This window comes from Aspergillus luchuensis, chromosome 3, assembly GCF_016861625.1.
Source record: "Aspergillus luchuensis IFO 4308 DNA, chromosome 3, nearly complete sequence".
NCBI classification, from domain to species: Eukaryota; Fungi; Ascomycota; class Eurotiomycetes; order Eurotiales; family Aspergillaceae; genus Aspergillus; species Aspergillus luchuensis.
Genome location: NC_054851.1, coordinates 353,552 through 376,124, shown reverse-complemented (window position 1 = coordinate 376,124; position 22,573 = coordinate 353,552). Strand labels below are relative to the sequence as shown.

The 22,573-nt window shown below is 50.3% G+C and overlaps 11 protein-coding genes across 11 annotated transcripts; 6 read left to right on the top strand and 5 right to left on the bottom strand.

Moving 5' to 3' along the window:
• Positions 1 to 211: 211 nt before the first annotated feature.
• AKAW2_30129S (uncharacterized protein) lies at positions 212 to 1,565 on the bottom strand (the record flags this gene model as incomplete). The annotated part of the gene is made up of 3 exons (XM_041686608.1): positions 212 to 1,197; positions 1,259 to 1,382; positions 1,434 to 1,565. 3 exons carry the CDS (start codon positions 1,563 to 1,565, stop codon positions 212 to 214), a joined length of 1,242 nt encoding a protein of 413 aa, XP_041540576.1.
• A 1,167-nt stretch (positions 1,566 to 2,732) lies between these two features.
• On the top strand, positions 2,733 to 4,447 carry AKAW2_30128A (uncharacterized protein; the record flags this gene model as incomplete). The annotated part of the gene is made up of 4 exons (XM_041686607.1): positions 2,733 to 3,075; positions 3,129 to 3,293; positions 3,355 to 3,980; positions 4,028 to 4,447. 4 exons carry the CDS (start codon positions 2,733 to 2,735, stop codon positions 4,445 to 4,447), a joined length of 1,554 nt encoding a protein of 517 aa, XP_041540575.1.
• Positions 4,448 to 6,008: 1,561 nt separating this feature from the next.
• Positions 6,009 to 6,770, top strand: AKAW2_30127A (uncharacterized protein; the record flags this gene model as incomplete). The annotated part of the gene is made up of 1 exon (XM_041686606.1): positions 6,009 to 6,770. The coding sequence occupies one exon, from the start codon at positions 6,009 to 6,011 to the stop codon at positions 6,768 to 6,770; it is 762 nt and encodes a 253-aa protein (XP_041540574.1).
• Positions 6,771 to 7,530: 760 nt separating this feature from the next.
• On the top strand, positions 7,531 to 9,219 carry AKAW2_30126A (uncharacterized protein; the record flags this gene model as incomplete). The annotated part of the gene is made up of 1 exon (XM_041686605.1): positions 7,531 to 9,219. One exon carries the CDS (start codon positions 7,531 to 7,533, stop codon positions 9,217 to 9,219), a length of 1,689 nt encoding a protein of 562 aa, XP_041540573.1.
• A 213-nt stretch (positions 9,220 to 9,432) lies between these two features.
• AKAW2_30125S (flavin-containing monooxygenase) lies at positions 9,433 to 11,408 on the bottom strand (the record flags this gene model as incomplete). The annotated part of the gene is made up of 6 exons (XM_041686604.1): positions 9,433 to 9,884; positions 9,938 to 10,573; positions 10,630 to 10,948; positions 10,998 to 11,077; positions 11,134 to 11,256; positions 11,327 to 11,408. The coding sequence occupies 6 exons, from the start codon at positions 11,406 to 11,408 to the stop codon at positions 9,433 to 9,435; spliced, it is 1,692 nt and encodes a 563-aa protein (XP_041540572.1).
• A 657-nt stretch (positions 11,409 to 12,065) lies between these two features.
• Positions 12,066 to 12,664, bottom strand: AKAW2_30124S (cell wall mannoprotein 1 family protein; the record flags this gene model as incomplete). Its single annotated transcript, XM_041686603.1, has 2 exons — positions 12,066 to 12,263; positions 12,326 to 12,664. 2 exons carry the CDS (start codon positions 12,662 to 12,664, stop codon positions 12,066 to 12,068), a joined length of 537 nt encoding a protein of 178 aa, XP_041540571.1.
• A 775-nt stretch (positions 12,665 to 13,439) lies between these two features.
• On the top strand, positions 13,440 to 13,760 carry AKAW2_30123A (uncharacterized protein; the record flags this gene model as incomplete). Its single annotated transcript, XM_041686602.1, has 1 exon — positions 13,440 to 13,760. One exon carries the CDS (start codon positions 13,440 to 13,442, stop codon positions 13,758 to 13,760), a length of 321 nt encoding a protein of 106 aa, XP_041540570.1.
• A 2,107-nt stretch (positions 13,761 to 15,867) lies between these two features.
• Positions 15,868 to 17,016, top strand: AKAW2_30122A (MFS transporter; the record flags this gene model as incomplete). Its single annotated transcript, XM_041686600.1, has 1 exon — positions 15,868 to 17,016. One exon carries the CDS (start codon positions 15,868 to 15,870, stop codon positions 17,014 to 17,016), a length of 1,149 nt encoding a protein of 382 aa, XP_041540569.1.
• Positions 17,017 to 17,930: 914 nt separating this feature from the next.
• On the bottom strand, positions 17,931 to 19,732 carry AKAW2_30121S (uncharacterized protein; the record flags this gene model as incomplete). Its single annotated transcript, XM_041686599.1, has 4 exons — positions 17,931 to 18,817; positions 18,866 to 19,234; positions 19,295 to 19,600; positions 19,657 to 19,732. The coding sequence occupies 4 exons, from the start codon at positions 19,730 to 19,732 to the stop codon at positions 17,931 to 17,933; spliced, it is 1,638 nt and encodes a 545-aa protein (XP_041540568.1).
• Positions 19,733 to 20,033: 301 nt separating this feature from the next.
• AKAW2_30120S (uncharacterized protein) lies at positions 20,034 to 20,414 on the bottom strand (the record flags this gene model as incomplete). Its single annotated transcript, XM_041686598.1, has 1 exon — positions 20,034 to 20,414. The coding sequence occupies one exon, from the start codon at positions 20,412 to 20,414 to the stop codon at positions 20,034 to 20,036; it is 381 nt and encodes a 126-aa protein (XP_041540567.1).
• A 1,226-nt stretch (positions 20,415 to 21,640) lies between these two features.
• Positions 21,641 to 22,261, top strand: AKAW2_30119A (uncharacterized protein; the record flags this gene model as incomplete). Its single annotated transcript, XM_041686597.1, has 1 exon — positions 21,641 to 22,261. One exon carries the CDS (start codon positions 21,641 to 21,643, stop codon positions 22,259 to 22,261), a length of 621 nt encoding a protein of 206 aa, XP_041540566.1.
• Positions 22,262 to 22,573: the final 312 nt, after the last annotated feature.

Genomic DNA, 22,573 nt, shown 5'->3' with positions numbered 1-22,573 from the left:
CCGACAGTACATGGGCGGAAGATTATGTTCCAGAGAGCTCGCAGAAATAACGGGTACATCGCATTAAAGGATCATCTGTTGTATGTTATGGCTAATTGATATGCTGAGCAGTTTTCCAATGTTTCTTTGGCAGATACACACAGGCCAGGGAACCTTGTAGTCGAAAAGGTATTTTATGTTATGTTTATGCATTATATTATGATGGTAGCTACTATGTTCCATGAGATTGGTGGTGGTAATGGTGATGATGGAAATGATGATGGAAATGGTGGTGGTGATGAACCTCTTGCGCTTGGGTAGGATATGACCGTGATAAGGCATCCCTTGAGTTTGAAGAGGTCCACTGAGCAGACGTAAGCACTTGTTGAACGGCTGCTTCCTCTATGGCATTCTGATCGGGCTCCGCGCTTTGTGTAAATGAGTCTAAGGCGAGCCGAATATTGTCCGCATTGAAGGTGTGAAGGCCATTGGTAGGCGATGTTTCTTGACCCCTGATATCGGAGTTGTTTGACATAAGCCGGTCGCGGTCTCCAGCCCGACCCTCAGGGCTCGAGATCGAGGGGGAATCTCTTGGTATTGTATTCATCTCGGCGTTCTCGTTCGATGATAGATGCCCGGTGTGTGTTCTTGTGTGGTTGCTCTCAGGGGTTTGGTTCTGCACGAGAGGATACGAGAACATTCCCGAGTCATATTGAAGTGACATATAGCCTTCATCTGGGTAACGCATGGAAAGAATAGCTGCATCGTTCAGGTCGAATGGTGAGGATAATAATATGTTTTCCGACAATCCGGTGGCCATATCCATCGCATCCAGATGAACATCGGGGCTTTCGCCATCTTCCTGCGAGCCGTTGTCCATGGAACTAGCGTTTCCACTGCTAGAGCCTGGATAAATTGAGCCAGAGCCGGAGGATGGTGATAATTCCGTGGAATCGTCCTGGCCTTGGCTGGGTTGAGTTGGCATGGTTGTGATTTCTTTGCATAGTCTTCTCCACCGATTTCGACAAGTCAAAGGAGGACGACCCGGTAGTCCCGATGATATCGTAGCCCATCTATGCCCCAGTTCCTTTACCTTTGTCGTCAAATAGTGGTCTTCCTCTGGCGACCAACTTCTGAGGCGGTTTTTCACAGAGGGGTCTAGAATATCGGTATATCGCTTCGCACATTGATCATCCTTTCGGCCCTTGATGAGAAGTGCTGCTCAGATATTACTCAGCAAATTGCATTCAAAAGAAGACGAATCAATGCAACAGCGTACCGATTTCCTTCCAAGCAGGTCCCAGTCGCCGATGAGCGGCGAGGAGAATCTCGTCTTCCTCTTTGGTCCAGCGACCTTTGCGCAGTTTTGGGTCTAGGGAATGGAACCAACGCTTTCGACAATCCTGGTGTTGTCGTCAGTATTCAACCCGCAAACTGTCTCCGGAAGGATGGACCTTGTTTGTCCGCCCTGGGAGGTTCTTGGAGATCTCAGTCCATTTACTGTCTCTGCCACGCTTATCTCCCAACTGCTCAACAAGGGCTATGAGCTTTTCGTCTTCTTCGGTTGACCATACGCGACGTGGCATGGTGATGGTAGGAACGGCGTCCAGAAACGCTGGGATACGGGATGAAGATGCGGATAAGTGGTGACTCGGCCCCAAACTTTTCCCCGCATCCTCCTCCTTCCGATGTTGCCAATATTCTCTTATCTGATGCGGTTGCCACCTTGCCTCTATCGTCGCATAGCGTGGGTAATTGGATGAGACTGGCCGATACACCAATCAAATACCCGGTGAGATACACTTGCAGGGGCTTCGTACCTTAAGGAGAAGGAATTCCCGCGGATGCGCATGCTGGCAGCAGCTGGCGAACACGATCGCAATCGGACATTCCGACTCCGCTTTGTCGCGGAGTTATGTAGAGCATACTGCACATCACGCTCTATCATGTGCGGTGATCGTGGAAGATTGGGGGCATGGGAGAGTTAATGACAGTCTGTCACTGCCTTAAGGTCCGGACATCTGCACTCAGCCCAGCCCACCGTGTGGAAACATGCATACTCGACGTTCAACTCGGCCGGTGTTCAGTGACTCTGTTCTGCTCGCTGACTCGGCCCCACGATGCGATATATATTTCTCGCTGGAGGCGTTAACACTGACCAACTTCATCTTTGCATCTTTCATCTTCTCACCTATCAAGTTGTCACCTAATCACCTCTCTTCACGATGTCGTGCCACCCTTTGGATCCAGCCAGCCCGGACGAAATCCGGCAGGCGACTGATTTAGTGAAAGCCAAATACAATGGGATCTCACTCCACTTCAAAGCAGCTGGACTGGAAGAGCCACCTAAAGCTGCTCTTGTTGACTTCCTGGACGCAGAGCACCATGGTCGGCCCCTTCCCTTCATCCCCCGTCAGATCTTCCTCATTTGGTACATTGAGTACACCCCTCGTCTGTTCGAAGGCATCGTGGACCTCTCCAGACAGAGTCTTGTCCATCATAAAGAGCTTCCACGCGACTTTCATGGACCGGTCGACCGGGTGGAGATGAACGAAGCGGCGCAGGTTGTCATGAAGGATCCTCGTGTCCAGGCGGAGATTAAGAGACTTCAAATTGATGACACCACCGTCGTCCTCGATCCTTGGGATTACGGCGTAGATGGTGAAGATACACAGACTCGTCGCACCCAGGTACTGCGTTGCTGAACCGCCGCCTCGTGCACAATTAGCTGACAGGTTCATTCTCAGGTCTTCATGTACATGCGAAATCCCAAGAATAATGACCCCGATTCCAGTCATTATAGCTTCCCTCTGGATTTCATGGTCATTGTAGATCTCTGCAAGATGGAAGTGATAAAAATTATTCGTCTGCCTTTGGGATCGGACCAAACCGCCACTGCTATTGGTTCGGCTGTGCCTCATCGTCGGACCAACCCCGTCGAGCCAGAATATGATCATCGCTTGCAGAAAAACCCTCCTCGGACTACCCTAAAGCCCTACCAAGTAATTCAGCCAGAAGGGGCGTCCTATACAGTCAATGGGTACTTGATCGAATGGGAGAAATGGCGCTTCCGCGTTGGGTTCAATTGGCGTGAAGGTGAGCTGTACCCCAAACTTTGGAGGAATAACCAAGATACTAATACTGATCAGGAATGACCCTTCATGATGTGTCTTTCGATGGAAAGAGCGCCTTCTATCGCCTCTCACTTTCGGAAATGTTTGTGCCATACGGCGATCCCCGTAACCCGGTTTATCGAAAGGGTGCATTTGACCTGGGAAACGTCGGTGCAGGTGTGACTGCAAACAACCTTCAATGTACGCTCTTTCCCCTTTGTCCAGGCTTGCAATATATGTCTGACTATATTACTCATAACAGTGGGCTGTGACTGCCTCGGCCTCATCAAATACCTTGACGGATGTGTTGTCGCCAAAGATGGAAGCCCTGCGCCTAGGCCGAATGCTATTTGCATCCATGAGATTGATAACGGCATCCAGTGGAAGCATACCAACCACCGAACTGGAAAGGCAACGGTAGTGAGAAAGCGGCAGCTTGTCTTGCAAACGATCATCACCGTGGCCAACTATGAATATATTTTCATGTGGTACTTCGATCAGTCGGGAGAACTCGCCTTCGAAACCCGTGCTACGGGTATTCTCTCTACCCAGCCAATCGACAAAGATGCCAAGGTAGCCTGGGGCACCCGTGTTGCGGACGGAGTGATGGCCCCGTATCATCAGCATCTCTTCAACCTGCGTATCGATCCAGCCGTGGGCGGCCACAAGAATAGTTTTGCGTCTACCGACACTGTTCCCCTTCCCTGGGACGAGGATCTGAACCCCCTTGGTACCGGTTTTATAACCCAACAGCAGATACTTGATCGGGCAGGAACTGTGGAGGACGACATCTCGAAGGGAAGAGTCTTCAAAATTTTGAACGAGAATGTCCAAAACCCCGTGTCGTTGACTCCAATTGGGTACAAACTCGTGCCTCATCGCTCTCAAGTAAGTCGGTCAGACTTTTCAATTTTGGACAACACTAACGCTTGTAGATGCTGCTTGCTCGCCCTGGCTCCTGGCATTCGCGCCGGTCGGAATTCTGTGAGAGCCCGATCTGGGTCACGAAGTACAAGGACCGTCAGCTGTTCCCAGCGGGTGACTACACGAATCAATCCCTTGGTGGTACTGGTATCAAATCATGGATTAGCGAAGCTCGAGACTCGGTCCGAAACGATGATATTGTCATCTGGCATACTTACGGCTTCACTCATAACCCGCGTGTAGAGGACTTCCCAGTTATGCCGGCCGAAATGGCACAGGTTCGGCTGAGCCCTTATAATTTCTGCCTTTTCAACCCAGCGAACGATGTCCCTCCGTCCACACAGGCATTCAACAAGAGTGTGGAGCTTACAGAGAAGCCCGCCAGCCAGAATTCTTCCGGATGCTGCTCCCAGCCTAAGAGCCACCTGTGACGTCTCCGAAGCTTTGAACCTCATGGAAAGAGAATGCCGTGGCAAGTATGAGGATACCTAATGCTGCTTTGCTGCATAGTTAGTCTGCAATAACGGGAATCGAGGATCTTCAAGGGGTTCTGCCACTTTGCATGGAAAGCGGATAGTTGGGAACTGACATGGAACGGCAGAAGGGGTAATACTGGAGTGTGACCAGCCTAAATCAGTCCGTCTCCGCTGTACCATACTAGAATCAAATACCTGAATATTATGAAGTACTCCATAATTAGCTTTCATATGTGCGTGGTCTTTGCAGGTTATCTCGGCTGGAGTAGACATATCGCGGCTTAGGTATGCGCCCCTAGAAAGAAATGTGAGCAAAATCTCAGCTTGGCGTATGTTATAATCATTATACCATATATGTAGATAGTTTCACGTTCCCTTGCTTCACATTCTTATGGCAGCCGCACCGCCAAGATAGGGATACCCAACCCATATGTCAACTTGGCTATTAATCATAGGAGTATTACAGCTGGCTGTATGCTGGTGCATTGTTATCTGCGTAAGTTTCGATATATCAGTCAATCAATCTGACCAACAAACGATAAGCGCCGGAAATGTCATCACATAATGGCTATTTTTAGACATTCTTCGATGGTGTGACCCACTTTAGAGGGATTTCCGCAATACCATTTCCGTTTGTTCCTCTCTCAAATCTCAAGACTCGCTCCTCACTTGTAGTCAAACCTATCTCTAACATCACCCGAACAATGCAAAGTTCTCGCGCCATGGCCAACCTTTATGCATTTCAACTGTATAGTTCCCGATGTGCACTGACTTCACCCCAGTTTATCTCTGGTCTCGCAAGTTGATTAACTGTTGGAACATGTATCTCTCTATCGCCTAGCTGGCCAAAAGCGGTATATTGCTTTTGGTCTAGTGGTTAGTGCGCCAACATTGTCTTCACTGTCCTCGGGAGTGTGAGGAATGATCAGTCTAGTTCAGTCCGCGGAGAGGGCCCTCAAATATAGGAATACCCTTACCAGCTTGATGGTCACCAGCCAGTAGGCTCTGCGGCGGGAACTCCGCTTTCACGACCCCTACATTCTTTGTCTCACAATCAATTCTGTCTATTCCACAGAGACATCAAGGGTACTTCGAATTTGATTTCACTTCCGTTTTACCTTCTCGAAAGTTTCCATCGATTGCTTTCTGATCCCCCTACCTACCACGCAGTCTTCATGATTCAAACCCCCAGCATGGATAGTACCCAGAGCCCTCCTCGCCGCGTGCTGCTGTTAAGCATGCCTCGGACCGCGTCCAATCTATTATTGAAGATACTCTCTATTAGCGATCAGCCAGGTGCCATCACCAACGATAAGGCGGGTATTGTTTCACACCGACATATCTTAGATTGATCAAAGATGACCTCCTCAGCAAGCCCATCTCACAATGGACACTGAAACAAGCCCTGGAGGTTCAGGGGGTCCTCCAACAGTGTCTGGAGACCCTGGAAGGATCCTCCGCCTTAGCCCGTGATGAAGGGAAAGTTTTCTTCGTCAAAGAGCATATATCTTGGCTGATGAACCCGGCCGCCATTTCTAGGATGCTGCATGATGCCGACACCACCAATGGAGATGCCTTGGCCGCTTTAATGGCGCCCGATTACCACTCATTCTTCCGGGTTCGTGTGGATAGCAAGTATGGCCGGTCGAAAGGACTTCCTCCATTGAATGAAACTGTCCTCCCAGACGGGTACCTGGCTACATGGCAACTGGCATTTCTCATCCGACATCCTGCCTTAGTTTTCCCATCGATGTACCGGGCTGATCGGGCTCTGAAGGATCTCTATCCTTCGGGTGATAATCCCTTCGAGGGTCTGTTGTCGGAGAGTTATTTGAAAATTACTCTAACTCTACGCTGGACACGGATGCTCTACGATTGGTGTGTTCGCCGGAAGGGACAGGCGCATCCAATCATTTTGGATGCCTCTGACCTTATCCATAATAAGAGCTCTATGGTAAAATTCTGCGAGCAAACGGGACTCGACCCCACAGTTTTAAAGTTTGAGTGGGAGAGTGTCGGTCCTGAGGATAAATCTTCGTCAGGAGATGGAGCTTCCGAGCAAGACTCCATACTTCAAAAAGCTGAAACTTCCATGAGAACAACTCTGATGGGATCCTCCGGGGTGTTAAAAGAGAAGGCGCCGGAGGTTGTCCATATTGCTTCGGAGGCGGAAAGGTGGAAGCATGAATTTGGCGACAAGGTGGCTAATTTTATTCTCAAGAGGGTTCACGAGGCAATGCCCGATTACGAATATCTTAGGCAACGGAGGTTGGTCTAAGTCTGCTACATTGCTCGTCGGCGTCAACAATAGGTGGGATTCTCAGTCTGTCTCACTTCTGTACCCTCTACTGAATGGACACAATCATAAGAAAATGTATAATAAAGGAGGATGATAAGGAAGGAAAGCAATATATGCGGAATATTCTCGCAATTATATCAAAATTTAATTAGATAATAATACACTCGATAATCCAAATATTGAACTTTTAATACTGTCTAAATCAAAACGCTCGGCTGCGCATACAAGGCATAAGAATTAACAAGCCGACAAGAAAAAACAATAAATCCACTATTGCGTCCACGACTCTAAAACGCAAGTCTGAACACAAGCAGGAAATATTTACCACGATGGATTAACAAGAGCCCGGGAGCCGAGTCATATCTGGCACCTTTCCCCGCAACGGCTGACCTCAAGATATTGACTTCCGGGACGGGCTTGCAATTCCCTTGCCCTTATCTCTTTTGTACTTATCACCTTGGCATTGATATTGTAGAAAGCTTGAATATCATTGGATCGTCTCGGTAAATGCTGACAGCATATCACGCGTGGCCTCTGGCTGGGATGGGCCGAGTCACTTTATGCAAGATGCTGTACATAATGCTTTCTAAAATGCAGATTATGCTGATAGGCAGATATAGGATCACTTGATACTTATATCACTAAAACCACTATGAGCTTTGACTTGAATCTTTGGAAGTCAATCACATATCATAACTAGAGTATCTTTATCCAAGGAAAATTATCGCACGAGCACACAATGTCAGATTCAAACCCGATCTCCACCCGCAATGCCCCGATCCAGACAGCAGACGTGAGCAAAGCAGACCCCTCAACAGATCTAGAGAATGGACTATGCCAAATCCCATCACAGAAAGAAGGCCAAGTGAAAAACATCATCCAAGTCGAGACCGTTAGAGGCCTCAAATCGCGCCACACCCAAATGATAGCTATTGGCGGCGCCATCGGCACCGGACTGTTCATCGGCAGTGGTGAATCTCTGAGCATCGGGGGCCCGCTGTTCCTTTTGCTGGGCTACTCTCTCCTAACACTACTGGTGTTCTGCATAGTGACTGCGACAACCGAGTTCAGCTCCTTCCTTCCAGTCCGTGGCTCATCCGTTGCCTACTTCGGCCATAGATTTGTGTCGAGTAGTATGGGGTTTGCCTTAGGCTGGATGTACTACTACGTCTTCGCCATCACGGTCCCTTCGGAGATTACTGCCGCAGCGCTCGTCATTGATTACTGGCCTAGTCCTGTGAATATCGCTGTATGGATCACGATCATGCTGGTGGTCATTGTGGGATTGAACTGCTTCCCGGTCAAAGTATACGGAGAGACCGAGTTCTGGTTCGCCTCGATCAAAGTAATTGGCATTATCGGCCTCTTCATCATGGCCCTGGTAATCACCTGCGGCGGTGGTCCGAATTACAAAGCAATAGGGTTCGCCTACTGGCATAGCCCCGGAGCTACAAATGAATACATTGTCAGTGGAGCCTCGGGGCGACTAGTCGCATTCATCGCGACCCTACGCTTCTCCGTCTACATTTTTGCCTTCACACCAGAGCTCCTAGTCATCACAGCAGGAGAGATGCAAAACCCCCGTCAGAACCTTCCAACAGCCGGACGACGGTTCTTCATCCGACTAGTCATCTTCTACATCCTCGGTGCCTTCCTCATAGGTCTGATCTGCCCGAGCAACAACAACCAGCTACTCGGCGGCAGCAGTGACGCCAGCGCCTCTCCCTGGGCGATCGCAGCCAAAGACGCAGGTATAAAGGGTCTCGACTCGGTCATAAACGTCGTGATTCTGCTATCAGCCTGGTCCGCAGGAAACTCGTGGCTATATCTTGCCACTCGCACACTATATTCCATGGCAACTCTCGGCACCGCGCCTAAGATCTTCAAACGCTGTACAGCATCAGGTGTCCCGTACATGTCTCTGGGGTTTACCTCACTATTTTCCCTGCTTGCTTACATGAACGTCAGTTCCTCCGCCGCAACAGTATTCAACTGGTTCGTCAACCTCGTGAATAGCGGCGCGTATGTAAGCTGGGTGTGTGTATGTGTTATATACATTCGCTTTCGGAAGGCCACGGTGGCGCAGGGACTTGATGTTGCGGGGTTACCGTATCGGTCGATGTTTCAACCATATGCTGCGTATTTTGCTGGCTGTGTGATCTTCTTGTTATTGTGGTTGAATGGGTTTACGGTGTTTTTTCCGGAGCAGTGGGATACCTCGACGTTTGTTACTTCGTATGTGGGGATTCCGATATTCGTGATCTTCTATCTAGGGCATAGATTGTATACTGGGCGGGGAGGACCTTGGTTGATTCCGTGTGAGGAGGTGGATCTGGTGACTGGGATAGCTGAGATTGTTGCTGCGGAGGTTCCAGCTTCTAGACGCTCTGGGAGGTGGTTTGAGGGGTTTAAAATTATGTTTGGATAGGTGACTATATATTAGAACAGTGAAATGTGATGATCCGGGTCAATTAGTAGTATAATAGGATAATAAAGAAACCTTAGGCAGAAGTTTTAGACCCATCGACATTTATTTTGTCTACAGGAGGCGTCTCTCTACTTAGACACACGAGCATGCTAATTCACTGTCTCGATTGTAGCAATTACAATAGATCCGTATCACAAAGCAGCAGCCTAAAGCCTACCACTTCCACCCCCTCGTAGCACGCCAGTAAACTCCTCCAGCCGCCAAAGCCACCCCCAAAAACAAAGTAACATTACTGATCAGCACCTCCTCCTTAACCCGACCAACGTGCGTCACCTTCTTCTTCTCCACTGTCGCAGCCCCGTCGCCCTTGAGGAGGAAGTCCGTCCATCGCACCTGAGACACCTCCTTCTGGTACTCCACCACCTTGAGTGGCCAGTTGTTCGTGATCAGGCCCTTATCAGTCTTGTACCAGCTTTGGCAGTTAGGGTCGGCGAAACTGGTTTCTGCCAGCTGTTTCTGGACCCGGTCGTTATATTCGCGTAGCACGTCTGGGCGGGGTTGAATAACCAGCGTTTGGTCCTTTTTCTTCACATCGGCTACGGCTCGGATCAGGGTGGTTATGTATCGTGATTGGGCTTCGATCATGAGGATGATGGAGTTGTGGCCTATATTTGTCAGTGCGTGGATTCTTGAAGGATTTGTGAGGGGCTTAACATACCCAAGTTTGTGTTGGGTCCGTAGAGCATGCCGAAGTTCGGCACATCCTCAACAGTCATACCGTAGTAAGCTTTTGGTCCGCCCTTCCAGATATCTTCCAGTGACCGGCCCCCAGCGCCATACACCCGGATTGGGTGCAGGAATTCCGAAGCACGGAATCCAGTGGCCAACACGATGAGATCGTACTCCTGCTCGTCACCCTCCGTTTGGACACCCGTGGCTGAAATACGCTGGATTGGCTTGGTGTTGAGGTCAACGTGACTCGAATTTAACGCTGAATAGAAGTCGTCGGAAATGAGGATGCGCTTGCATCCAATGGCATAGTTGGGGGTCAGAGTGTCCCACAATTCAGGCTTGTCGGGCAACTGGGTTTTCATCCATTTCTTTGCAGTTTCCTCACCTTCGCGGGCCGGGGCCGTGCCGGGGGTGACGAGGACGTTGTATGACCATTCTCGGAAACGCATCTGCAGGACTCTCTTGCACCAGCGCACGGGAGGTACATATGACAGTAGGAACTGCTGGAAAGCGCCGACCGGCTTGTTGAAGCGTGGAACGACCCATTTCGGACTGCGTTGGTAGATAGTTATATGAGAGGCTGTTTTGGCTATTTCAGGGACGATTTGGATGGCCGAGGCTCCTGCCATAGCTGTCAGTATATGATGCTGAGTGTTACAGTGAGAATGGAGTAAATACCATTTCCGATAACCGCAATTCGTTTGCCGGAGAAGTCGTAGGTCCAGTCCCATCTGGCTGAGTGAATCAACTTGCCGGTAAAATCATCCAGACCCGGGATTGAGGGATAGCTGGGCACATTGAGTTGTCCGACGGCGGAAACCAGGAAGTCTGTGGTAAGCTCATATTCCTCATGAAATTCGCTAGCCTTGGCGCCATTCAGGGCAACCTGGACCTTCCATTGCCGTTGCTGGTCGTCCCAGCGGGCTTCCTGTACGGTCGAGTTGAAGCGAATGTATTGGTAGAGGCCATGTTTCTGAGCAACATCCGTGAGGTATTCCTACAGGTGCGTCAGCAACTGATATGCGTTGCAAGCAAGACAGGATTACCAGAAACTCTTCCTGCGCCGGATACTCTGCCGTCCAGTCGGGACGCTGCTCAAATGAATAGCTGTACAGGGCGCTCCAGACTACACGGCTGTTAGCTATCTATACGCGCGACCATGCTGGGCCGGTCGCTTCTGACCGTCGCAGGCACAGCCTGGGTAGAGATTGTTGGCCCAGGTTCCTCCTACAGCACTTCCTTGCTCGAGTATGACGAACTTCCGGATGGGGGTTCGACGGAGGAGGTCAATGGCCATGCATATACCTGGGAGATTGTTAGTGACAGAGTTTATCATTTCCCTGGTCACAAGCAAGGCAAGGGGTTCATCTCGTACCTGATACGCCAGCCCCGATAATCACGACAGTAGCGCGAGTATAATCATGGTTTCCCACATGGTGAGCGTAGTTGGAGGGCATGATGAGAGTGAGTGGTAGTAGAAGTAGAACGAGTTCAGGGGAAGTGAAATGCGGTGAATCGAGGGATGGGAATTGCTTCTTCTGCTGTGCGACTTTGTACTTAGTTCCAACCCCGCTCGCGTCGGGGAGAAGCACCTCGGCTCGGCACATTCCCCTCTCGCCCTACATCTCCGAGGATGGAAACAATAGAGCGCTCAATATCAACTCTATCGATTATTGGTAACCTAGCTGTAGCTATCGCATTGGTATGCATTAGGTAGGTGTTGCAGACCCATATTGAGCTCCTCATTGGCCGCGCGGGAGCCGAGACATCCGTGCTCATCGATATAGATACTAACTAGCTAACATAGTTAGCTAACTAGCTGTTAATTAAGCCTCGGCCCCGGCTCCTTTGTAAATCAACCGTTGGGACCTTGTAGCGACAGGCGGAAACTTGAATGTGCGGAACTGATAGATCACATCCAGCCACCCTCATAAAGCCAAACATGCTGGATGTGGACGCCCGACCATTACGCGGTGCTCCACTCCTAAAATAATGAGATAGACCATATGTCAACAGCTTTTGCATTGAGAATAGCTAATCATGAACAAATATTCCGGGCGCCTGATCGATGCCTCGAGAACAATTTGACCAAGCCACAGGCGGCACAGACATACTCACAGCCGGGACTCATACGAATCAATGGCACTGTCATAAGCATCGTCCACATCTCCGGTCCCTTGTCGGATGGTTTCCTTATCAGCACCAACAGCCTTGTTCTGCAGAGCCACAGAAAGAGCAACTGTCCGGCTCCTCATGTTGACCAAATTAAGCCGCACTGCAGAGCCCACGCCGGCGCTGATGAAGAGATCTCTCTGGAAATCAAAACGTCAGAACATCTCGCAGAAGAATGACAGATTTTGGGATAGCTTCCAACCTTCATCACAAGTGCAGCAATTGAGGTTCGCATAATCGGCTCCAATCCCACCAAGGATTCAGTCACGCTATTGCTCTCCTGGGCGGTCCACTCCGCCGTGCTGTTGGTGTCGGCCGCCACTCCCTCGAGGTCCTTCTCCAGGCTACTCTCCTGGTGGAAGATTTCAATCGCAGCGGGAAGTGTTCCGTCGTAACGATAAACGGATGCACCGAATGTGCCTATGTTGGCATTCAAGGTGGACAGACCACGTAGGACAATTGAAATGTCCCGCTTGATGACATGCGAGGTGGCAAGCGAGATATAGGCCAGAATGGCGGTCCCCGTAAGTGCGATGCGCATTTTGGTAGCTGGTTTAGTGGTCGGTGTCCTTTCTGCTATCTTGTATCTCTTGTTATTGCTGAAATCAAGCAGGTCTGACGCTATACATATATATATATATATATATAAGTTGACCGTGAAGTTGGGACTTCAACCTGGAAACAGGCGGTCTATTCTGTATGACTTTCGCCAGGGATGCTGTATAACAGGGGTTAATTTCATCCGTGGACTAACTCCGTCGCATGATGGAACCCATTGTTTGGGCGTTATGTCTCATCGAAAGAGTGACGTCCCTCCGGTTGCAACAGTTTCACCATCGCGGATGAAGCTTCGAGCCATGCAGATGTCAGTAGGATCTTGTCATGAACTCCCGTCTTCCAGTGTACAAATGTAACCGTCAGGTTGGTGGTCAGTTATTGTAGGTTCAACGTTGACACACTGTCTTGGAAAGACAACACCCCGACTGGGGCAGCACTCACGATTCTTTCCCCAGTGTCACACCTGTCACACCAAACCGGGCTTTTGGCAGGTTATGATACACATTAGTGGGACAAACCAGTGAATTCTCGTCAAAGGCGAATTTCTCCGACCGATGATCGCTACGGCTCAAGGTTCACTAATGCGCGGGGACCGCACACGAGCACTGACAGCACACGACACAGACAATGCATGGCTACCATTCATAATGGCAGAGACCGTGCGTTCACTCGGGCCTATTAAGTTACTGCCCATCACGTCCTATGTCACCATAGGACAGACAACATCGGCGTGAGGCCTTCCATACCTTGCGCGAAGAATGCAAATAGCAACGGCAATATATGGAAAGGATACTGGGCGTCTCCAACTCCTTGTGCACGGTAAATTTCCAAAAGTGCGAGAACTAGCCTGGTGGAGTCCCTGGGCCGGCTCACGTCCGAAATACAGCCTCTCCATGAGGGAGGCAACCCGAGAAAAGCTCACCTCGGACTTCTCTGCGAGACAACAATGTCCGGGCCAACCAGGACAGAGCCAGTTGAGTCGGCGTCTGGAGACCACCAGATGCCAAGATGGGCCAGTCGATCCATGCGTCCACAACGACCGGGGAGAGAGGAGGTTCTTGTCGCGCTGCATGGCTTAAGCAGCCCAGAAACCAGCATGTACTCCGTAGACAGCGGAGAATTGATTCCGTGCGAGTGATGAGCGGCACAGACGAGGCCTGGTCAACTGCTAGCCAAGTGGATGCTAATGTGGGCAGACCAGCTGTGACCGAAAAAAAAAGAGCTGAGCAGCGCCAGCGACCGCACAACAAATCAGCATTGAGGCTGGATGATCGATGAAGCAGACAAGGTCGACTGATTGGTTGTCACACCAGCACGTTATCCACGAAGAGGCCAGGCCAAACCAGGTGCGGCAGAAGGTCCACACGTATCCAGACACCCAGCTATACCCGTGCTGTCTACTGTCTATTGCCTACCGTCTACTGTGTACACCGTTCTCCGTACTTGGTTGATATAGTATTAGGTGAGGGGCAGTTCTCACGGGGAAAGGATGCCGACAACCGGCATGCGAGCGACGCCCGTAAGCAAGCCGACCGTGGTGGGAGCAACATACCGACCGACTCATTCACCGGGGAGCTCAGCTTTTTGGTTCTCCGTGGGATCTAAACCGACTCGAAGGAGCCGTATCTAGTGCTTACCAATGGCAAGTGGGGAATAAGCCTCCGAAAAACAGCCCGGGGATTTTAGTGTCTTGTCTGTCTGGCGTCGCAAGTTGGGGTTGGGGTTTGGGGCTGATGGCATTTAGCCTAAAAGCCGGTGGAGGGCGGCTGGGAATCACGAAGGTTCCAAATTATTAATATTAATACTGACACTGAAAAAGGTTGCTTGTTCTTCCTAAAGCAGCTGAGTTCTGCCTTCTTTTCTTGTGGTACACGATAGGAAGATAAGGTGCTTACCACGGAAGAGCATTTATTGGGTGCAATGGCAGCAGCTAATCTATCTCGCTAGCAGGGGGATAAAAATCCAACGCGGTGTGGCTGATTCTAGTTTGTTGTTAGACCAGAATCAGCTCACCGGAAGCATCTCGGCCCAACAAGGGCAGAGAAATAGTTTTGCTGGACAGCATCCACGGCAAATGGAACAGCCGGCGGGGGGTCGGCAATCCTGCCTGGGGAAATGTGTATCGGCCGGGCGGCCCACGACCGTGCGGTTTCGGTGAGTCAGAGAAACAAGGGCAACTCCACGGGGAGACGAAAGGATGGAGGAATAAGGAGGAGACGATCCCCTGGAGTGCAGCGAGACTAAGCGCCTTTTGGGTAAGGCGGCCAAGATCCCGCCTTTATCGGCCCTCTTTTCTGGAATCCTCGCCCGGATGCCACGGCGCCCTAAAGCTTGACCGAGGCTTGAACCTGACGCTCAAAGCTTGCCTCCCGACACCGGATTACCCTGTAACCAGCTCGGTCATACCCCGAAGAGATGGAGAACACGGCTGCAACTGGAGAAATCTGGAGTCGAAGCTTATGTGCCCTCCATCTCATTGGTAGACCATCTGCAACCCTCACCGGCCAGTGGAGTTGGGTCATGGCAAGAATGCAATCGGGGAACGTCACGCGGCGGGCTGCTGATGCCCTTTTGCCCCTCGCGCCGCAGATTTCTTTTCCGTATTAAAAGTCTTTCGTCCCCTGATGATCTGATCTAACTTTCTTGTTCTGTATTCTGTTGACCTAACATCTCCCTGTGCCTGGCGTCGCGACCATGACCGAGGAATCCCACGTCGGCGACCTGTTCGCCACTGCCGACCAGAAGCAAGAAATCTCGGATGTACACCGTGAGACTCTTCCGCTGGTCGTCACCGAGGAGGAAGCTCTGGCTCGCGCCAGGAACCAGCCTGATGAAGCCCTCCCCTTGCGTATCACCTTTGGCCCGCAAGATCGGGACAACCCGCGCTGCTGGGGTTACTGGCGCAAGTGGTACATTACCTTGTTTGCCAGTTTTCTGAATGTCATCACGTATGTCTACTGACGACCTCCTGTATCTCAACCCTACTAACCTAAATCCAGCACTTGGTCTTGCGGTTCCTTCTCCTCCGGAGCCACCGGCATCGCGGAACATTTCCACGTGTCTACTGAAGTCACTACATTATGTCTGTCCATGTATGTGCTGGGATATGCCATTGGACCTGTCTTGCTGGCTCCTCTGTCCGAGTACTTTGGTCGCCAGCCCGTCTACATCGTCTCGTGGTTCATCATGTCCCTCTTCCAGATGCCTCTCGCACTGGCTCCTAACATTGGCACCATCATTGTCTGCCGTTTCATCGCCGGTTTCGCCGGTGGTGCCCCCTTGACCAACACGGGTGGTACCATCAGTGATCTGTGGGAGCGTAACCACAGTGGTGGCCCTATGGCCTTCTACGGTCTCAGTAGCACATTTGGCCCGCCCATGGCCCTGGTGGTCAGCGGCTACATCGGCCTGAACCTGAACTGGCACTGGATTTTCTGGATCATGATGGCCATCACTGGTGGCACCTGGATTGCGCTGGTCTTGACTGTCCCGGAAACGCGTCACAGCATCATCCTTCAGCGCAAGGCCGCCCGCGTGCGCAAGCAGATGCAACGCGAGGGATTGCGCTCCGCAGAGACTACCACCGACCTCCACGCAGAAGACCGCAAGGGCCTGCACCAGCTGTTTGCGATCACCCTCACCCGTCCCTTCCGCTTCCTGTTCACCGAGCCCATCACCACCTTTTCCGCCATCTACAACGGCTTCCTCTACGGGCTGGTCTACCTCTTCAACGAAGCCTTCCCTCTCGTCTTTGGCGAACCCAACGGCCACGGCTTCAACGTCGGTCAACAGGGTCTTTGCTTCCTGGGCATGGCCATTGGCCCTATCATCGCCTGTGCCCTGTCCCCGCTGCAGGAGCGGTACTACCTGCGCCGCGTGGCCGAGAACAGCGGCCGCAGTGTCCCGGAAGCGCGCATGTGGATGGCCCGTGTCGGCTCGCTGCTCATCCCGATCAGTCTGTTCTGGTTCGGCTGGACCAGCTACCGCTCCGTGCACTGGATCGTCCCCATCATTGCGTCTTCTTTCTTCGGTGCGGGTCTTTACATCGTCATCCTCAGTATCCTCAACTATGTCGTCGACAGCTACCAGACTTACTCTGCCTCTGCATTGGCTGGTGTTATTCTCGTCCGGAACCTTGTCGGTGCTGGCTTCCCGCTGTTCGCTACGCAGATGTACGAGAAGCTCGACTACGAGTGGGCGTCCAGTCTGCTGGGATTTATTGCCATTCTGCTCGTGCCGATTCCATTTATCTTCTTCTACAAGGGTCGTGCCATTCGGTTGCGCAGTCCTTGGGCGCGCGAGCACTTTGACTCGGATGAGGATAGTCCGCACTAGTCTGGTCCTACCGAAAAGTGTCTGTCTGTATATAAATGCATCCGTATGACGTTACGATACAATTAGATTTTACAACAATATTATCTTCCTCTATATTCTGCCCACGCTTGTCATAGTCGTAAATTTGAGTTTAAGGCCACTGCGGAGCCTTGACGTCGATGTTCAATACTACTTAGGTGATCCTTCATAGTACTACTGCGCGCTCCACAATATATATATGCATCCACCACTAAGCACACTGTTTCCAAACATCCCCAACATAACCCCTAACCCCTAAGAACCTCGCAGCATCATTATATATAATATCCACATACAAAATATGAACCACATCCGAATAATACAGTAGTCACTACTTCCATCCCTAAAAGCTACAACAATGTACATGGCGAACATCATAACCCCGGTCGGAGACTCGGCCACTCACGCTACCGGCAACCACCGGAAGAAGAAGAATACGTCAACGTCACACACGTGGACTCTTTTCCACTTCCCACCTGGATATTAATATCAGGAGAATAATAATATGCCAAGTTGTGCCATGTCAGGACCCATCGTGGAGGACGGTGACGTTGGACTGTGGGGACAGGCGATTCAGTCTGGGGGGTATGGGATGGGGACGGACGGGGAATTTCAAGTTAAGACTTAAGACTAAAGAGGGTCAGGTTATTACTGGTCCATATTGCATAATCGAATTGCTAGATTGGGTTAGACTGGGACTGTGGGTAGATTATGTCATTGCATAAGTAAGGATGCATACGCTAACTATATTGGGAAGGTAGAGTTCCTTGCTTGCTGTGTTGGGGTGGATGGTGACTATTGTTGTTGTTTTGGAAGGAGAGACGCGAGACGCGTATGTGGAGGGGATCTGTGTTATTACTCTCCAATGTATCTGTGTAATGGATGTACATTGCTCTTTAAGCGTCATTTGGAAACGGCCACATCTGCCTCGCCTCCTCCGGGGACTTCTCTCCCGCCATACGCTCGATAAACATCGCCAGTAACTCCCGGTTCTGGCGTCGCTTCTCCTCGATGTCTAGCTCGGGCGATATCCATCCTTCGGCGTCTGTATCCAGACACTCCTGTGCAAGATGCTGAACTTCATGCCAAGCCTGGTAATCAGCAAACTGTTGCTCATGCGTCTGGATATCTTCTTCCGAGAAGGAATAAGGACACGATCCGATAAAGCCTAGGCTGGACCAGTTCTGAAATATTTCTATCAGACGAGCTCGGAGGGGGATAACTCCCACCTCAGACACCTCCCCACACCGGGTGAACAATTCTCGGAACACTCGCGGCACGTTCCTCGCAGTATGTGCAGGTCTGTCTTCAAGGTAAGTCGAGACCTCGTATGCTTTTGCTAGTTTGGCCTGGGACCATTCGCGTCGGGCCAGCAATTTGCTCTCATCGTCCATATTGTCGTACCCATCAGGAAGCTCAGGGCTCGTGAAGCCTTGGGTGTAGTTGTCTGGGGGCTTCAAGAACTCGGGCCATCGGGACTGGAGGAATAAGGGCATAACTGATATGGACTGGAAATCAATGACTGAGACTATTTGTGTGCGGTGGTCGGGCGCCACGTAGATGTTACCCATGTGTAGATCGGTGTGCCAAAGTGTAGGCTGGGCGGATTGGCCTAGTAAGGGATGAGAGTCTAGCATGGGCATGAGACTTATTGTGAGGTTGAGGAGCTGAGCTTGTTCTTCCAAGGTGCCTTGATAGAACAAGGCTGATTTGTTTGGTATCGTTGAGATACGGGATAGCTCGCGCTTTGCAATGAATATACCAAGTTCTGATAATGTGGTCCCTGTGGATAGTAAGCCTTAGTAGTAACGTTGGAGGTGCAGAGACGAACAAGGGCCTTGATCTTTAGAATGGTCCGAATGGACGTCGAATTGACGGTCAGGAGAAGGGCCGATACAAAATGATTGCGATCGATCGACATCGTCATCTAGAAGTAGACATTGAGGATTTGAGCTCTGTAGATGGTCACGCAAATATAAACCACCGTAGGCAGGAAACCGAACAGCTGATAACTGCGCCTCGAGCTTGGTCAAGTTTTGAATAAGCTGCAACTTCTCGAATTCTGTCATGTCACCCCATACAAGAAACAAGGGGACACCACTAGCTTTTTCCATCACGATATACTCGGCGCCTACGGATCCGCCCCTGTCTGAAGACCACGAAAGAACCCGGGGAACTGGGATTGTGGTATTTCTGCGTACTACACAGTCACATCAGTGATCACACGCGGTGGAAAAGGAGAGAGCGAAGGACGACGTACAGTATTTAAGGACACCCACCTCGGATGCAGTTGTCAGCCCTACAGGTCCAGCAATTCGACAAGGGAAAGGGATTTTGGCGACGACCTCGCAACCGTTCTCCTTCTCCATCAAGAGAGCCTTGCTAAATCCACCCTCCATTTTGCTTACGCTTGCCACGGGAGATGGAACGTCACCCAGAGCCGCAGCTACACTGCAGAGAGCATCGAGATCGAAATCTACGTAGCGTCGAGCCAGCTGTTGCTCTTCATCGACCAGGAAATGGCCGTTCGTATATGCAAAGAGCTCATCCCGGCTGATTGGTTTTCCTACTTGAATATGAGTAACGTAGATATGGCCGCTTTGTTGTTTGACTGGCAATTACCACGACAAAGGATGGATAGCTGGGCTGTTGGCTGCGACTGTCGTATCCGTCTGATCCCTCTCAATATGGAGAACATGGTATCCTCCGTGGTTGTTGTGGTATCAAGGCAAACACTGGATGTGTGAGAGGAGCCAAGGCATTATCCCTGCATAGATACTAGACTACAATAGGCTTAGTGTGTGTCTGATACGTTCTATGCGCTGGTCAGGTAGCATATAAACTCGTCCTTGACATGTTGACTACTAACTAGTTGTAGCTGTTATTCGACGTGATTGTTTACCAAAACTGAATTTCTGTTTTATGGCATCCTAGTCTTAGAATATGAGGGCCGCATCTCCCCTTCAAAGATACCTTATCCATCATCCCAGGGATAATATTTATTCATTCATACGAGCCTCACGCTCGGCTTCGTCGATGAGATGCCTTCCACATATGTTCGGATCGAGACAGAGATAGTGATACTGGTGCCAAAAGCTGTATGCAGCATCATAACCAGGCATGCAGTTGCGCAACAACATCTTCCAGGCTTCATCTTCCTCACAACCCGAGAATGAGACACAAAGAGACTCACACCATAAAGGCATGTACGCAGCTTTCTCCCAATCAATGATTCTAGTAACACAGCCATCCTTTACCATGATATTGCGATAGCTAAGATCCCCATGGGTAAAGGTATACCACGGCGTAGCTGGCGGCATCCGACGTCGGAGTAGTCTCCGCACAACCTCGGGAACAGATTCATGTAATGCACCCTCCATCTCTTTCCAAAGCTCTTCATCTGGAGTGAATGGGCCGCGGGGACAAAGTTTCTGAAGTCCTTTAAAGCTAGCGGTGGGTAATATTGGTCCACCGTCGAGGGACAGCCCACAATCGGATTGGAGTTCGCGAAGTTGGAACAGATAATCCGCTGTTTGTTTTGCGATGTTTTCTCTCTGCTCCGCGGAGAGTTTCCGCCAAGCAGTGCTGAGTGGCTCGCCAGGAACTCATTCCATCCAAATTAGGGTATGATCGCCTTCTTTCCAAGCCGTGAGGACCTTGGGGCCTGGAATAGATGTCTATTTGTCCATAAATCGGATATTGAACGCCTTGTCGCTACGACATAGGGTTTCCTCGATCTTTGAGAACCAGCTTGGATCCAATCGACCAGACACCTGGGTCGGTCGACCGGTAAAACAATTTGACTTGGCTTTTAGATGTCATCAGTTTGAGAATGTGGTTCTGAGCCGCAGGTCATGCAGGCATCTGAGGACGGCATCTTGAACTTTAGTGGGAGCGATATCTGGGGAGATGGATGATGGGAAGGGCGGAGGGCAGATGAGGAGAAAATAACTGATCGCCTACAGAATACGCATGTTTTCATCGAGATATTCTGTTAGACGAATATACACTGGGACTGCGCCTATTCAGAACAGGGTGCTGCCGTCGGTGAAAGGGGTAGCGGGAATGGCCGAAAATTCAAGCCTCTTCCTGCATAGAAACCGCAACTGATCGTATGGAAGAATTCAAACCATAGAGACAGACAGCTGGGGTCAGGCATATGAGTAGATTCATGGACAGTGCCCATCTACTCCGTATGTCAGGCTTTAAGATGGAGATTTGGCAACACCCAGGCGAATGGTGGAAACCCAAACAAGCGCCTACTTAGCGCCATCTGCAAGCAATGCCTGAAGAGCGAATAAGATCTCAACTCCACCCACCATCACAGAATCTCACTATCTCTAGGTTACAGCCTCGTCGGCCAGTACTAGGCTCCAAGGCACAGCTGGAGTGATAGATGCCTCCAAATTACCTTGCCCACTGTCTAAATTCACCAACATACATCCGCAGTTCTCAGATGGCACGATCTAATTCTCGTCACTAGAAATATCCAATCCTACTATACGCACCTACGCCGGACATTGGCGCTACAAAACACTACCTCCATTTTCCAAGTTGGTGTACTCATTCCCCAACCAGGCTATGTCCAGCTAACCATCGACAGACAATGTCGCTCATTACCGGTGATATCTGTCTCACGAGGCTTTGGGAGGACTCCCAGACACCTGGTGATGAAGGAGCTGTGGCCAGGCTGTGGAGCCATCTGTTCATGAAACATCTCTTCTCCGGAAAAGACTGGGTTGTATTCTATAGGCCCACGCCAGATAATTGTCCCCGTCAACGACTGGATATTACCATAGAGCATTATAATATACGTGGTGCCAATGTCGATGTCGATGTCGATGTTGACGTGGATATGATGGCATTTTGCGTTTATGAACCTGTGGCGATGGATCCCAGACTTCAGGATCTTGATGGGCTTATGAGACATGCATTCACAGTCTGTATGGCCTATCTTCTAAGTCACCATAATTTGTCAAGAGTGTACGCATTCACGGCATTTGGTACTAAGTGTAGAGTATGGTCTTGCTCAAGGGAGGATGAATGGCTGGAGCCGCTGTTTGGCTCGGTGGATGGGTCTGATTCTCGAGGTTACGTTGATATCCACTCGCCTGAGGCTTCCCGTATCAATGGAATTGTCCAGTGGATGAAGAATGAATGCGGAGCCTATGATCATGATAAACTGTTAGCAGAAGGTGACTCCTGTATCCACCATCAAGGCTTTTGAGTGGGAATCTGTGGTTGCGATGCAGTTTCGTTCATCCCATTTTGGTCATTTTATTCGTTCCATAAACCAACAGTCTTCTCTCTCATATGCTCCGTAGATAGAGTCTACGATGCAGCAAAAATTGTCTGACCATGTGTCTGCGCAACGTATGTCAAGACTCCTGTGACACTGATCTGACAATTACCTGATATAGTAGAAGCCTCGATCTCATGATGACATTCAATAATATTCCGTTGAAGACGAAGTCGAGTTATCTATGTTGCTACTGACATCTGTCTTATTCGATGCTTTTGGATGCATCGAGTCACTGAA